A 17,279-nucleotide genomic window follows, 5' to 3' on the forward strand; every position below is an offset into this window, starting at 1 on the left:
CTTTCTTGCTCTTTGGGGCTCCAGAGTGTGGCTTACAGCTAAACGCTTTTCTTCCTCGCTTTCCATCACTGCCCGTATACTGTTCCGACATTTTTAGCTTGATAAGTGACTTCTGGAGTTGTTGGCATCAGTTACAAATGGCTTTAGACGAACAGACAAGGCATATGAAAATGCTTTGTAAACTACAAAGCCCTGTACAGTGCTGAGGACTATGCAGGGATGGAATACGTAGCATAATTTAGGCTTCAGCTGAGGCAAATGTCCCTGACTTTGCTTATGGGGAAAAAGCCATCTGAAAGCCTTCTGAAGCTGAAAAGCGGTCTGCACAGGAAGAGATGACTGAGTCTTTCCAGGGGGAAATGGAACCTCCTATGTAGAAGCGGCCGCCTCTGAAATGTGGTGTGGAAGAGTAGAAGAGATTACGCTGCTAGTGGACAGTCTGGATGGGGAACTTCTAGAAGCTATGTTAATTCAAAATGATGAATTAACCATGACAGCTGGGCTCCAGTTCCAGGGCTAAAACTAGGAAGAGGCAGATTTCCGTTGTGCGTGTCTGAGAACTGAGAAACCTTATGGATATAGCAGAGAGAGTGTTGGATTAGGATTCTGGAGACTTTTTTTTTTTTTTTTGATGATGAAAAAAGAATTGATCGCTAAACCGTCACATGATGAAAGCAGCTCCTTGCTATGGGGTGGCCTTCCAGCTCAAATTCTGTGATCTTATCATCACCAGTTGATGCCGCTTTGTCTGACTTGAAAAACACGGGCTCGATTAGTGGTTTGCTTTGTGTCTCTTAACTCCCTGGGTTCTAATACCCATGTTTCTGCGTTGCCGGCTTGTATGCAGGCAATCCCTGAAGGGGGTGTAGGAAAGAGAAGACACCACCACGGTCTCCCTGAGAACTAGTTCCAACCGTCCAGTTACGCGGTATATACCCAAGTCCTAAAACCTCCCAAAGGAAGCACTGTTGGCGTTTCTAGTGTTTGTTCCTGAGCCACACTCCTGGTAACGCGGGACTTTGATCCCCCTGTTTTCCACAGCCCTTCGCAGACACTGCCACATAAGGCACTCCAGAACTTTTCGACAGTACTCTTCACAGACACGAAAAGCATAATTGTAATTTTTAGTGTTGCAGACATTTCAGAATAGTTTCATAAATCGCTGTCTTTCAGCCATCCCATCGTGGACTTAAAGGCACAATGAAAAGCCTTCTTTGTGCATTCTCTAGATCATCCCAACTGGCAGCTACACATGCTACTTCTTTTAACTCCTCACGGACTCCTGGCGGACGCATTCTCAATAGCCAGCGCACGAGTTCTCACTAAAGGTCTCAGTACACGACCTACCGTTTAAACTTGGCGTTTTCCTTCATGATATCGGGGTTGCAGTCCAGGTCTATGTGGAGGCTCCCCAGTTCCCGAGATCCTAGAAAATGAATCCATTGGTTTATTCACGTTTGAGTCATGCTTACCTGGGCAATCTTCTACAACCCCTCTTGCACCTACATGCACGGGCATGGGCCCGGGACTGGGGATTGGCTCCACACTACCCAGGTCAGAACCTTGTTTGATAAAGCTAGTGGGTAGGAAGGCTGCGGCCTCCCTCCATTTCTGTTTCTGCCTCTAATCACCTGCTGTTCCCAGTCTTTCAAATATGGCTTCAGAAAGAAACGTCGCTTGGGGCGCCTGGGTGGCTCAGTCAGTTGAGCGTCTGACTTTGGCTCAGGTCATGATCTCACGGTCTTTGAGTTCGAGCCCCACATGGGGCTCTGTGCTGATAGCTCGGGGCCTGGAACATGCTTCGGATTCTGTTTCTCCCTCTCTCTCTGCCCCTCCCCCATTCACGCTCCATCTCTCTCTCAAAAATAAATAAACATTAAAAAAGTTTTGAAAAAGAAGAAAGAAAAATTGCTTATTTAATATCTGGCCCCCACTGTTTACTTCCGGCTAAAACATGTTTCTTCCCCAACCAGACTCTAAGCTTCCTCTTGCGGATAGGAACTATGCCTTTTTCTATTTGGACTCCAGAAACTACAACAGCACCTGGCATCCTTTGTGACTAAATGAATCAGTGAATGATTTCATGGACACACTGTATGAGGGAATGCAATGAGCTTTTCTGTTATTTTTTTATCTCTTAATATTGCCGAGACTGGCTTCTAAATTCTCTTGAGGACACTCCATTTCTAAAACAATATTCAGACAAGGTTGTGAATTATATTTACACATCCCAGCCCTATACTCACCATTTTATTTTATTCTATTCTAGTCTTTTATTATTTTATTTCAGAGAGAGAGAGAGAGAGAGAGTGAGAGCACAAGTGGGGGAGAGGGGCAGAAAGAGGGAGAGAGAGAATCTTTTTTTTTTTTTAATTTTTTTTTTTAACGTTTATTTATTTTTGAGACAGAGAGACAGAACATGAACGGGGGAGAGTCAGAGAGAGGGAGACACAGAATCCGAAACAGGCTCCAGGCTCTGAGCCGTCAGCACAGAGCCCGACGTGGGGCTCGAACTCACGGACCGCGAGATCATGACCTGAGCCGAAGTCGGCTGCTTAACCGACTGAGCCACCCAGGTGCCCCGGGAGAGAGAGAATCTTAAGCAGGCTCCACATTCAGCACAGAGCCTGACATGGGGCTGGATCGCCCCACCCCACGATCATGACCTGAGCTGAAATCAAGGGTTGGACGCTCAACCAACTAACTGAGCCACCCAGGTGCCCCTGTATTCACCTTTTAAAATGACATAGCCCTGGGCGCCTGGGTGGCTCAGTTGGTTGAGTGTCCAACTTCAGCTCAGGTCATGATCTCGTGGTCTGGGAGTTCGAGCCCCACATCGGGTTCTGTGCTGACAGCTCTGAGCCTGGAGCCTGTTTTGGATTCTGGGTCTCCCTGTCTCTCTGCCCTTCCCCTGTTCATGCTCTGTCTCTCTCTCTCTCTCTGTCAAAAATAAATAAACATTAAAGTAAAATAATTAAAAAAAAAAAGGATGTAGCCCTACGCAATTGATTTAGTTGTATCTTGTCTACATTTTTTCAACTGCTTTTATGTACAGGCAATTCTTCTTTTATTCCCTAGATCCTCTACCCCTGCCTTCAACAGTTCACCTGGAGGAAGGACTATATCTTTGTATCATTTTGTTCAGCTTCTACCACTGGCTCGAGTACAGAGTAGCTGCTGACCAAATGAGGAGGTGCTTGGGTAGGGTAGCAGCTATGGTGGATGACAGGTCAGACAACCAAACTGGGAAAATGGGACTCAAGAACTAAAGAAGATGAAATGCAAAAATGTCGGGGGAAGAAAGGAGTCCAGTACAAGGTACAAAATGAGGAAAAAGAGGACAGACAGCACAGATGAAAAGCTCACCACAACACTGCCTTGTCTTTGGGCTCTTCGTGTTTGTTTTGTTTGTATCATTTTTATTTCTTTAGATTAAAAAAAATTTAATGTTTTATTTATTTTTGACAGAGAGAGAGAGAGAGAGCATGAGCGGAGGAGGGGCAGAGAGAGAGAGAGGAAGACACAGAATCCGAAGCAGGCTCCAGGCTCTGAGCCGTCAGCACAGAGCCGGACGCAGGGCTCGAACTCACAGACCTCGAGATCATGACCTGAGCCGAAGTCGGTCGCCCAACTGACTGAGCCACCCAGGCGCCCCTATTTCTTTAGATATTTTAAATGTTTATTTATTTTTGAGGGAGAGAGAGAAAGAGCACGAGAGCAGGGAAGGGGCAGAGAGCAGGGGTGGGGGTGCGGTGGGGGTGAGGGGTGGGTCAGAGGACCCTGGGTGGGGTCTGAACCAAGAGCAGCAAGCCTGATGCGGGGGCTCGAACTCACAAACCGTGAGATCATGACCTGAGCTGAAGTTGGATGCTCAACTGACTTGAGCCCCCAGGCGCCCCTGTGACATTTTTAAACCCCAGACTCATCTGCAAAATAGGAATAACTCACTCATATATGGTTTAGGTGCTTACTATATGTCAGTCGCTCTTCTAGGAACTGGGGGCACAGCAGAGAACAACATGAAGTTCCTCTCCTCACTGAGCTTACATTCTAGAAGTGGAGAAATAACAGATACATACTTTAGCTAGTGATGTATGCTTTGAGAAAACATAGAGCACTCATAGAAAGCACTTAAAATAGTATCTGGCATTCCAATAGCCAAAAGGTAGAAACAACCCAAATGTCCATTAACTGATGAATGGATAAACAAAATGTGGCATATCCACACGACAGAACATTACTCAAGCATAAAAGGAAAGTAACGACAAGGGCTTGAACACGGAGGAACCTTGAGGACATTGTGCTAAGTGAAAAAAGGCAGACCCGAAAGGTCATTTATTGTAGGATTCCATTTATAGGAAATATCCAGAACAGGCCAATGCGTGCAGACAGAAAGCAGATGAGAGGTTGCCGGGGGTTGGGAGTAGGGCTATGGGGTTTGGTAACGGGTATGGGGTTTCCTTTTGGGATGTTGAAAATGTTCTGGAACTCACTGCACAAGACTGTAAATGTACAAATGTCACCAATGTTAAATTTTGTGTTATGTGTATTTTACCACATTAAAAAAAAATTGTACCTGGCATAATGTAAGTACTCAATAAAACTTACATGTTATTCTTTATAGCAAAATGAACACAAATCTCCCAAATAGAAAATTACCTAGGTGATTATGCTAAGTGAAATTAGTCAGAGAGAGACAAATCATATGACTTCACTCATATGTGGAATTTAAGATACAAAACAGATGAACATCGGGGAAAGAAAGCAAAAATAATACAAAACCAGGGAGGGGGACAAAACATAAGAGCCTCTTAAACACAGAGAATGCGCTGAGGGTTGCTAGAGGGGTGGGGGGATGGGCTAAATGGGTAAGGTGCATTAAGGACGCCTGTTGGGATGAGCCCTGGGTGTTCTATGTAGGGGATGAATCACCGGAATCTACTCCTGAAATCATTGTTGCAGTCATCATATGCACACTTGTGACTTAGCTTTTTCATGTGTGAGCATTAACAGCAGCAACTCCGTGGTACCAGAAAACCTGCAGACTTAACTTGGATGTCGATTTAAAAATAAATACACAAACAAACAAACAAACAAATGAAAATTTAAAAAATTACCTAGGTAAACAAAATTATTAAATACACTCTTAACCACTGGAATGCTATGCAGGCTTTGAAGAGAGCGAACGTGGTCTGTAAGTACAAACTTGGAAAGGTGGCTGAATTTATAGCAAGGACACAGCAGGAGCTGCAGATGAGGGTACGTGGCGGGATTTATGTTAAAATACACATGCACGTGCACACCCATGTATATCTGCCTGGGAAGCAACCGGAGGGATATGCATCAGAAAATTGAGAATTGTGGTTTCCTCTAGGGTGAATAGGTTGGGGGAAGGGGCAGGAATGGTTTTGTTTTTGAGCTTTATACCCTTGTGTATTGATGGACTGATTGCGTGTGTATATGTACCATACACAACAGTTTGGGAGTTTAGATGATAAGCTGAGCATGAAGAGTATGAGATGGGGCGCCTGGGTGTTTCAGTCAGTTAAGCGTCCGACATCAGCTCAGGTCTTGATCTCGCCATTTGTGGGTCCAAGCCCCACGTCGGGCTCTGTGCTGACAGCTCAGAGCCCGGAGCCTGCTTCGGATTCTGGGTCTCCTTCTCTCTCTCAAAAATAAGTATTAAAAAAAAATAATAAGATGGCCATCCAAAATTCCTAACCTGCTCCTAGGCAGTATTACAAGAGATACAGAATCTTGGACAAGGGAGGTAATTATCCATCTTGAGAATTAAAATCTTTTGGCTTCATACTTGTTATGACGAATAAAACTGGACTTGTCCCATAGTGTAAAAATCCTTCAATATCTGGAAGTGGTTTTTGCAGGTGGCCAGAGGGACAGCATGTTCTAAGTGCTAAGCACACCACAGGTGCTCGAAAAGGATGTCCCGTGTTCCCCAAGTCCCAAATAAAGGGTAAGGCATGTGACGTTCTTCAGCTTCTGGGCAACCTTTCCCCTTGTTAAAGTGCATCCCCAAAAATGAAGTTAATATAGGAACATGAGATGGTATGAAGAAAAGCCATTTACAAGTCTGAACTCTTAAAAAAAAAATCATTTTATTGATCCTTTACCATACAAAATTTATTCAAATTACACCCATTTGAAGTGGTAAGATCACAGCTAGAGAACAGGTTTACCCTGTAACAAATCTATTTACAAAATCCGTCATAAAAGCTTTTTTTTTTTTTACATTATATTACATATTTTCTTTTTTAAACTAGCATACAACACGAAGCTAAACCGATTAGTAGTTTGCCTACTCCCAATTGTGGGAGAGATACTTCCTTTCGACAAAATCACGTACCCCGTAGGAAAAGAAATTCCCACAATCGGACTTGCCATACCACTGCAAAGCCATCTTCCTTCAGACCCTTCCTCTCACACACAGACTGTCATGCACTCCTCGAGTTCTTACTCTCTTTTTCCTGAAAGATAAAGCTTTAAATACTGCAGTTTTATTTACAGATCTACACTGAAAACAACGAAAACGGAAACAGAAACCACGACGAAAAACGAAAACGCAATATGACACTCTTAAAAAATTACAAACCAGCTAGAAAATACTCTGGCAGTGTTTACAAATTAATTGCTATTTTTTTTTTGTACAAAATTGCTAGATAATGAAAATGTGAGTAGACTACATATCAACTTAAATAAAACGACCGCTATGCACAGATCTGTACATATGAACACACACCTAACACTGTTTGACAGCTCATGTGTTGCCCTTTATACACTTTATTTTGTAAGGCTCACGCAGTCATAATTTGCACACTTGTAACTTTCAGCCATTTCATGTGTGAGCGTTAATAGCAGCAACTCAATGGTACCAGAAAACCTGCAGACTTAGTACTTAAAGTAACACAAATACCGTAGTACTAACCCGCTGGGTACGCCAGATACTACGTCAGAAAGAAAAGGACTAATGCAAATGGAACACAGCATGGACATCTAATTAAGGTACACCAGTTAAGCCCACTAACTGGGGGAAAAAAAAAAATCTTACGCGTGAAGGAACTCTTTAAGACTTATTAGTATTCCTTTCTCTTTTAAAAACAATAAATACGGCATTATTACATCACGCAAAGGCTTCGCGAGAAAGTCAACAGAACACACAGCAACCTAGCCAGGTGAGCTCAGTCTTTAGACTTTGGAAAAAAATCAGCTTTGTGCAGCTGGCAAAGAGAATGAGACAAAGCTGGGAGCAGAGGCAGCTAACCAGATGAGATAAATATGGGAAATGGGGGAAAGCTTGGCATAAACGGTTTCCCATACAGGAAAACACCCCACAGTGCATTTCCAGTAGGCACTTGACACAAAGCTCCCCCTCCCTCCCCCACCCCAAGGCTTCATCACGGACCACACCGCTATTTGTACCAAATCCAGTGTGTGTGAGGGAGGAGGCTGGGGACGGAGGCCGAGGAAGAAAAAACGAGGATAATCTGCACCTTTGTTTGCCTTCCCAAACATACACCCACGCATACCCACACAAAGAGTTTAAAGTGCTGGTGTCATTTGTTTTGACCCCACCACCACTTTGCATATTGTGGAAATCTACCTAGAGTAAACTGGCTGGGGGCTTTCGTGGTTTTTTGTTTTGTTTTGTTTTGTGTTTTTCCCAAGGGATGTTCTCGATTCGGTTCAACACAGGAATCGAGTGCTGCTGCGTCAGGCACAGAGCATTTCAATTTAACCGTTTGTTTCATCTTGAGGTTTTTGTTTTCTGTTTGTTTCTTATGTGACTCCCTCATTCCTGCAGTCTTCAGTATCCAAGGAATGGATCTGAGGTACCAGGCCACCTGCCCCGGGGGGGGGGGGGGGGGGGGGGGGGGGGGGAGAAGGCTCGCTCCCGGGGCCCACGGGAAAGCCATTCTTGGACGTACCTGGGAGGATGTGCGGCTGACATGAAGCCTCCAGCAACTGGGGGACACCATCCCCGAAGAGTAAAGTGGGAGGCGCCCTGGCATTCTATCGCTTCTTTTCCCACCTCCCGGCTTCCCTTGGTTCAACTTTACTCCTTCGTGGAGGAAGGGGACCGGGCTCTGGCCAGGACGACTGCAGCCCCCCTGGGCAGTGGGGGGGGGGGGTGCCCCGGTCTCGCCAGCGTTAAGTGAATGCCCACAGAATGCCACTCACACGGCGGGGATGTCTTTGTCCCCGGAGGCCTCTCCATCTGACCCCATCCTGAGAAGTGGTCTCCCTGAGTGCAGTGTAAGAGAGCCCTTGCCCCACTCTCGGGGCCCGGGGAGGTGGGGGGAAGGAGGGAAGCCCGAGGACGGAGGGATCCACACCTGCGGCTCCCTGGGACTTGCTCTGTCATCTGACCTGGTTCTCCTCTCGCATGGGCCACCGGTGTCCACGAGCCCCAGGACCCCCTCGCTCCCAGGAAGGGAAGCAAGAAGGGGTTGGTGCTTCTTGCCAAAGCTGTTACACCTGCAGTCCCACGCGTCTAGATGCTCTGATCAGTAGAGGTTCTCTACCTCTGCTTAAATCATTCCAATGAGCAAAAAAACCGTTTCAAAGTAAACAATTAAATTGAAATGGTGATGGGTGCCACAGGAATGCTTCAATGGCGGCTAAAAAAAAAATTTTTTTTAAAAGCCTAAAACAATCCACAAAGGACTTCTAAGTGAGCATTTGCTACAAATCAACTTTAAACTGACAAATACGTTGGGGGCGGGGGACTGGGAGTGGTTAACGGAGTCAGGAAAATCCACAACAGCTTCGAGTGGCAGAACGCTATGGTTCTTCTGTATCTGCAACAGATAGTAGAAAACAGAGTTCTTCATCCGAAAGGCTGTGCGGGTTCTCTCGACCTCCTGGCGGGACACGCGGTCCATAGCTTACACTGAATTATGACAGTAATTTAAATATTCCTAAGAAGAGCTGAAGAAATCCATTTCATACTTTTTGCATGACTTCAAGTTTACAGTTCCTGCCGTTCCGTTCCATATTAGCAGACCCCAAAGACATGCATTCTGCGGAGAAGGCACGGCTTGAAATGCTATTAAGGAAGATTGCTGTTTTCGAGTGGGCCAGGTGGCCAGACCCCATTCGACAGCCCATCCATCAGGGACAGCAAGCCAATCCGGGAAGGGGGTGGGGGAAGAAAAATACGGGTGAGAGACACCTGATTGCACATTTTCTCACTTGCTGACTCATCCAGGAGATTTTGGAGCCTGGGGCAAAGCAGGGCTTTCCCAAGGGCGCCTGCGACTGTGCGTTTAGACAAATAAACGAAAAAAAAAATTTTTTTTTTTAAATTCATTAAAATGTCAGCTTTGTTCTGAAGTTTGTAGTTTACTTCATGATACTATCTCGGAGGAAGAAGGCAGGAAGGGACAACACTGCATGACAGATGTTCTGGTTCCATAATAAAAAAATATTGGTTTATAAGGGGAGTTCACACAATGCATAATCAACTACACATAAAATCTTCCACCAGTGGGAGCTTTTCCAAATCGTAAGCATCGAAGAGATCGCTGATGCCTTCTTCCTCCCCAAGGCTTAGGAGATAGTCTTCTTGGAGCAGGGGGGGCAGTAAGTTCACAAATGGTCCTTCCAGGTTGGAAGGAATTTGGTCCTCAGTCTGCTGTAAGAGGTTGGCTGGGGAGGCCAAAGGAGAAAGGTTCGCCATAGAAATTGAACAATCGCTATGTCCTGAGTTGGTTGAAGCCAAGTCTGAAAGGGGAAAAAAGAAATGGGGGAAACAGAAAAATAAATTAGGAGCAAATCGAATCGACTTTTTAGAAGAATATGCACGTCACTGTTATAAGAGCATGCGCCCTCTGCTAAGGTTGATCAGAACGACACTGCGGTCCAGACCATCTCGTGCTAACTGTTCACAGGGACGGGCTGCCTTTCTCTGTTCTGGTCTAACTCATTCATCTTTTGAAACGTCCACTGTTAGCAAACAAGACTACAAACCATTTCAAAGATTACAGGCTAACAAGTTCCAACACTTTGTTCTGCTATCAGTTAGTCACTATTTATTTATTGAGAGGGAGAGATCTCGAGTGGGTGAGAGGGGCAGAGGGAGAGAGACAGAATCTTAAGCAGACTCCACACGCATCATAGCATGAAGCCCGATGCAGGGCTTGATCCCACGACCCTGGGACCATGACCTGAACCAAAATCAAGAGTCATCGGATGCTCAACGGACTCAGCCACCCAGGTGCCCCCAGTTAGTCACTATTTAAAGGAAAAACAAAACAAAATATCAATAGTGAAACACTGGCTTCCTAGTAGGGCTCACTGATTTTAACTTAGCCTTTTTTCAACTACCTTTTAAAGATACCTCTAAAAACACATGTAATAAGACATATCCTCTTTGAAGGGGGGGGGGTCTTTCGTTTTACCATCTGAGGTGCTGTGTTTTTTGTTTTTTGCTCAGTATTAGATCAGAACCTATTCACGTAAATCACTCCTATTCTTGCTGCTATACTGGGAAACGGTAGGAAGAAAAATTAAATACACGTCCCCCAGTCTGAAACTGAAAAGAGGGGAGCACTTAGACTCCCCCCGGGGTTATTCCTCCCATGTCTTGTCCCCATCACACTGGGGTCGGGGAGGGAGGGTGGAAATTCAGTTACAACTTCTGTCGACAAAAGGCTTTTCTCTCCAAACTTGTTGCCTTTCAGTGTCGCTGATGATTCACCCCAACAGCTCACAGCTTCACTCCGCACTTGAGTTGGTTTTCTAAAACACTAAGCAAATGGTTTCCGCTGATTGCAAAAGCCTGAGGGACTCCATCCGAGGGTGGAGGAGTCATTTGCTCAAGATCATTATTTTATTCTGTAACCAGTCCCAATGCCTTAAAAAAAAATTACCTTAATAACGTTTAATAACAAAAGTTTTCATTTCTTGCCTAGACGTGTGGTTCTGACACAGGATCCTTCCAACGACCTTCATTTTTAACATAGTTTCCAAATGAAAAAGCTGGATTTTTACCTTTGGAAGGGGGTTTCGGGATATTCCCATTGTGGTCTTGGTTGTTTGTTTTCATTGGACTGTGTGTTTCTGTCTCTTCTGGACACAAATATACCTCAATGGGCCCTTGGGTACTTGCCAAATGTATTTGTAGGCTCTATAAACAGAAGAAGTGAGAAAAGTCCAAACTGAAAAATGAAAGCTACAGTAATTATCATCTAAAAATGGAAAGTAAGGGTAATTTTCATTCTTTATTTTGCTTCTTCACTGGTAGCCCACTCCGATCAAAAGCAGGGGCCAGCAAACTGCAGCCCGAAGGCCAAATCCAGCCCATCAACTGGCTTTGTAAATAAAGTTTTATTGGCATAGAATCATGCCCATTCCCACGGTTTATGGATTGCCTCTGGCTTTTTTTTTTTTTTTTTTCCCTCATACTATCATAATGGCAGAGTTGTGCAGTTGAGTTGTCCCAACAGAGACTTATGGCTCACAAGTCCAAAAATATTTACTGCCTGGTCCTTTAACCTTTTTTTTTTTTTTTAACGTTTACTCACTTTTGAGAAACAGAGACAGAGCATGAGTGCGGAAGGGGCGGGGGGGCGGGGGGGCGGGGGTACACAGGCTCCAGGCTCTGAGCTGTCAGCACAAAGCCCAACGTGGGGCTCGAACTCACGAACTGTGAGATCATGACCTGAGCTGAAGTCGGACGCCCTACTGCCTGATCCTTTATAAAGAAAAAGTTTGCTGACCCCTGCCCTAGAGGAGGTGAACTGTGTTCTTTAAATATATTGCTTCTATGCAAACTATTAAAAGGTCTTTTAAATATTCCATAGACAGTATTTCCATGTTGTTTTTCCTATATGGCAGGGCTTTTTCTTTTTTTTAACGTTTATTTATTTTTGAGACAGAGAGAGACAGAGCATGAACGGGGCAGGGTCAGAGAGAGGGAGACACAGAATCTGAAACAGGCTCCAGGCTCTGAGTGGTCAGCACAGAGCCCGACGCGGGGCTCGAACTCACGGACCGCGAGATCATGACCTGAGCTGAAGTCGGACTCTTAACCGACTGAGCCACCCAGGCGCCCCTGGCAGGGCTTTTTCATGTGAACTTTAATAACCACTGGATGAATAGCATTCTTACGTGATAGGAGCAGAGTTTAATAAGAGAATACGGCACACTAATATCTAAAATTCTTCTTCATCTGGGTCACAGAGCTATTAATATCATTTAAGGTGAGAACTGTACCCTAGATGGGAGCTTGCAAATTTCATTCTCTTATTTTCTATGCATTTCCTTTTTGCTACATTTCTTTATCTTATAGTTACAGTCCAGGCCTATATTAGTGAAGATTATCTGAAACCAATCAGAAAAACATGCTCCCTACTTTCTTCTAATATTCTAGTCTATCAATTCAGCCACAGCCTTATGTGATTTCTTAAAAGTAAACATGTTATAAAAGATAAATTCTGAAAATGTGCTAAGATATGTTGGGGGGTTACTTTTTTTTTTTAATTGGGGAGATACATTAAAGCATTTATGCCTCTACTCCTGGGGGTCCAGGGCAATCAACATAAAATTCCCCAATGGTTCAAATCAGTCAGAACCACCAGATGATAGAGAAACAAAAAGTACAAGAGGGACAGGGAGCCATACACCAAGTTCAGTGCTGCTATGTTAAATTTGATTTCTGGGGGACTCCATGCATAATGAACTGTTGAAATGTTTTTTATTTTTTTTTTATTTACATTTATTTATTTTTGAGAGACAGAATGAGACAGAGCATGAGTGGAGGAGGGGCAGACAGACAAGACACAGAATCCAAAGCAGTCTCCGGGCTCTGAGCTGTCAGCACAGAGCCCGACGCGGGGCTTGAACCCACGAGCTGTGAGATCGTGGCCTGAGCCGAAGTCAGACACTTAACCGACTAGCCACCCAAGTGCCCCTGAAATGTTTTTTAAAGTTCGGGCTAAGTAAAATAGATGGGAAAGAAGTATCCAGTTTTTCAGAGGATACACCCTTTGTCCATGACTCCACGATTCCTTAACTTCAAGCATTCCAGAAAGATCTCTGCAGATGAACAAAGATGTTATCTCCTTACCTCTATTGGGTCAGGCACTTCAAGTCTTGTTTCTGGAGGGGCTTTGACAACTATAACAGTTTGGTCTTTAAGGCCACTAATTTTTCGAATATCTTGATATGTAACGTAAGCTAACGTAGGGAGTGTTAAGGAAATCTTCCAGTGAATTGCCTCAGATGTAACCATTTAGAAGACAAAAGAACAGATGCAAGGAAAAATTTTATAAAGTATTTTTATGACTTGGAAGAATATATCAGCATCTCCGTCTAGATCTTTAAATATATGGGATCTCCTGTGAATCTTCTGGTTGATATTCTACACAAGACAAATACACAGCTTTTTCCTGCCCATTTCTAAAAAGCCCATGGCTACTTAAAATATCAAACACAGAAACGGAATAGTTAAACTATCCAAAGAAAACCAAAACCCAATTTGTTCAGGGATTTCCTAGCCAGGTTCCTCTGGAGCACAGACATTCTATACACTTCAGTGAAAAGTGTTCTGTCACTCAAACTGAGTGATGGCAGTTCCCAATTTACAGGGGGGAAAAAAAAAGTAAGTTCTAATACCCATATATTTTCTGAAACTCCAGTAACTTCTATCTGCTGCTTGACTATTAGCAAATGTCAGCAGCCACCCAAATGAATGAGTGAGTAGCAAACAGATCTTTTGGTGGAAGAATTCAGAAGACTGCTCAGGCAGACAGCCTGTATTCTTAAGGGCACCCGGGCTGTGGGTGATTATACACTGCCCATTGATAAGACTGTCATTATTTCTCTGTTACAAAAATCATCCTTTGTAGGATATTATTAACTGTCAATATTTCAGTGTTCACAAGGAGGAGAAAAGCAGCTTCCCAAGGTTCTGCCACTGAACAAACTTGAGAAACACTGCCGTTAGAAGACAGAGCAAACAGTATTTCAGTACCCTTGCTAATGACTTCTACTCACTGAACAATTCTTTTGAGTGCCCTGGCAGGCAAACCTGAGAAGATACCATGAAAGAATATGGTACTTACTACATGATAAAAGTATTCACGCAAGCTTGCCTAGAGAGACACGTTCTTACTCGGCAGTAAAAGAACTCACGTAGCTCTCTTCTACGAGGCACACGGAGTGACATAATTAATGTACAATGTCTTCTAGCCTGTTGCATTTTTTATGTTAGCCCACAAAAAATGCCTAGGATAAAACAGCAAATCACAACTCAATGAAGGCCTTTCTGCAGGTAATGTAATACAGCACATAGAGTCAATGATCTGACATGTTTAATACAGAAATAGGGTTGAGAGAGCCAGGAGGAAATGTCTCTTAGAACAGTGGACTTTTATTAGAAATTGAAGGAAGCTAAGGAACGTGCTGTGCAGAGTAAAGCACATTCACTTCATATCTGTATATACTTTCAGGGGCATCTTCATAGACTATCTTCTTTAAGTCTGAACGGTTCAGACAACGGCTAATTCGGTGCTGAGCTTGATGGGACAAGCTCACGTGGGAGTCCAGGTCTTAGGTCCCCATTTATTTCATCAAGGAAGCAAACTGACTGTTGTGAATTTTTACCGAGAACGCTGGGGGAACTGACAGCCAGGTACCTATTCCACAGCCCACTGTCAAAAAAAGCTGTGCGACAAGAACTTATTAAAAACTCATCTACAATTACTCAACATGCTGCAGGAAGGAAAGTTTCAACACATTTGTGAACAAGCTGTACCACATTCGGAACTGAGTGGCGAATTGAAATAAATTGTGCAAACACATTTTCTAATCTTACAAATTTAAAAGTACTTCCGCTGTGGCTCCCTCCTGAATTTGCTTTTTTGGGTTAGCAGCTCCCCGCAAGGAAGCTTTCAGTTTCCGGAACAATGGCCCCAGAGAAAGCTAATGTAGGGGACCATGCCGTAAGCTACACATTGCAGAGGGCTGTCAATCACGGACAACCACCCCGTCTCTTCCTCCACGGGGGTCCCGACTAAACAATGAAGGAAGCAGCCCCACTAGAGTTATTCTGCGTTCTTTCCTGATAAACCCACTCTGGCCACCACCGGGGGTTCAAATCATCACACCTCTTCTCCATGTCACTAATCATCAGCTGACAAGATGAATCTTTCGGTCAACAGAAAGCGAACGATCACAGTAGCAAAATACTGCCCGAATTGGAAAATGTATGTCCCCACACCCTCCAAGGGGAAGCTTATCAGCCATAAAGGGTAATGTGGAATGATCACAAGTGGGGAACGCAGATTAGGGATGGGGTGTCTTAAAACATTGGCTTTGTCTTCTTCTAGAAACTGAGAATATTGCAAGATCTTCTTGTCAACATAATGAAGTAATCTTGCTCCCTTCTTGCTGGAAGGGGGGATGATGAACAGTAAGTTTTCCCATGATGGCCAACAGATTGTCAGCCAGTTGACAAGAACTGGCTTTAAAAAATTTTACTTCCAGAGACTAATGTCTGTAGATGAATGGATAAATTGAGATGTCGCAGGCCTTGGGGCCGGGGGTGGGGGTGGGGGCGGTGTGGGGCGGGGGGAGGGGGGGTGCTTCTGAAATCTTGGTGCTATGAATCAGCATTAACGCATGGGAGAAGTTATAGTGTGCTTTTTCTCTACTCTCTTTATTCCTTCAGCTGTAGCCCAGATTCAACAAATTCTGATCGCTCCAATATCTGATGAAAAGAAAATAGAATGTGAGAACCCCAACAGTGACAGCTAACGCCCACCAGAAATCTGGGGAGCCAAAGATGAATCTGCTGGGTGTTGTCATTAATATTAACACCGACACCTTACGTGTCTTATAATAGTGCTGCCTTACGCTATGAGTGTGTCCATATGTCCCAACCACACATAAATAACATGCTTAAAAAAACAAAAAAAAAAACCCCAAACCAGTCACCACCCAGCTATCAAAATAGATAGGAGAAGATACTGTCCAGTGACTATCTTTCCATAAATACTGAGTTCTAAAACCAAGATAAGTGGATTTACACACACACACACACACACACACACACACACACACACACATATACACGGACTTGGGTGAAACCAGAGTAAAATTCTACCTGTGCCTAACAGTCAGCCTGTCAACTCTCGATGTAATCTAGAAGGCGCTAACCCCCAAGGAACAGGTGACACAAAGGATATCTTTGATTCTCTGAATCCTCGGTTAGCAGTTTGAGGTCCAGGGTGCAGGTTTGGATCAGCTCATCTAATTTCTTCTCCTCCTGGCTGAGCTCGGTCACTTCCTTCGACAGGCCTTGACACTGGGCCAGCATGCCCCCGTCCTCAGACAGACTGCAGCCCCTGGAAACCGAAACACAGACTCATCATGGCTGCTGGGGGGGACCAGAGGTGGGGGTGGAAGGGAGGGAAGGGAGAAGTGGTCTTTTGAGTAAATGTCTCCTCTTTTTTTTTAATTTTTTAAAATGTTTATTTAGTTTGGAGAGAAAGAGAGAGTGAGAGAGAGAGAGAGAGAGAGGAGCAGAGGCAGGGAGACACAGAATCCGAACCAGTCTCCAGCTCTGAGCTGTCAGTGCAGAGCCCAACGCAGGGTTCAAACTCATGATCCGTGAGATCATGACCTGAGCTGAAGTTGGACGCTTAACTGACTGAGCCACCCAGGCGGCCCTAAATGTCTCCTCTTGACACAGGTCACGCTGCTTGTTAGCCAATTGTTAAAATCAGAGCATTTATACACCTATTTTTTTTTTCTCCACACCGTCCTTCACCTCTCACACCATAGAAACTAAGTGGGGAAAAAAAAAAAAAAAAAACAACAAAACACAACAACCCAAAATCCAACACTGCTATTTTCAGGTTTCTTTTCTCCAGAGGAGGCCTGTTTCTTCAGAAGCCTCCAATTCAAAGGGCGAAAGGAGGGCCTCCTCCCTGCCACATGCCTCCTGGGGGGAAAGAGAAAGAGAGGGGGAAGAAGGATGGAGAGACATAGCGAGAAAAATTTGAAAGAAAAGATGAGGAGTGGTTCAAAATTCAACAAAATATCATCCGAAAAGTACAAAAGACCTAGGTAGTTTCTGAGGGCCTTATACCAACCACCGACAAGGAAAAGGAGGTTAAGGGAACGGATCTGTGTGCTGTATGGGAGAACAAAGGCCACTACCCAACAGGCCAAAATGGGTCACCGAGTCGTCACAAAATCCCAAAAAAGTACAAAAAGTTACCCGCTCATCTTAGCGTGTCTGAGGTAGTATTTTT

The 17,279-nt window shown here is 44.3% G+C and overlaps 1 protein-coding gene across 1 annotated transcript in view; it reads right to left on the bottom strand.

Annotated features, from left to right (window-relative positions):
* Nucleotides 1-7,876: 7,876 nt before the first annotated feature.
* Nucleotides 7,877-17,279, bottom strand: part of E2F3 (E2F transcription factor 3) — a 74,415-nt gene continuing 65,012 nt past the window's right edge. The window contains exons 4-7 of the mRNA XM_042937787.1: nt 16,209-16,367; nt 13,088-13,202; nt 11,011-11,146; nt 7,877-9,741 (exon numbers count right to left, since the gene is read on the bottom strand). Of these exons, the coding sequence (XP_042793721.1) occupies nt 9,479-9,741; nt 11,011-11,146; nt 13,088-13,202; nt 16,209-16,367 (673 nt within the window). The 3' untranslated portion in view covers nt 7,877-9,478. The remainder of the gene's footprint in view (nt 9,742-11,010; nt 11,147-13,087; nt 13,203-16,208; nt 16,368-17,279) is intronic.

Source organism: Panthera leo, chromosome B2 (assembly GCF_018350215.1).
Source record: "Panthera leo isolate Ple1 chromosome B2, P.leo_Ple1_pat1.1, whole genome shotgun sequence".
NCBI classification, from domain to species: domain Eukaryota; kingdom Metazoa; phylum Chordata; class Mammalia; order Carnivora; family Felidae; genus Panthera; species Panthera leo.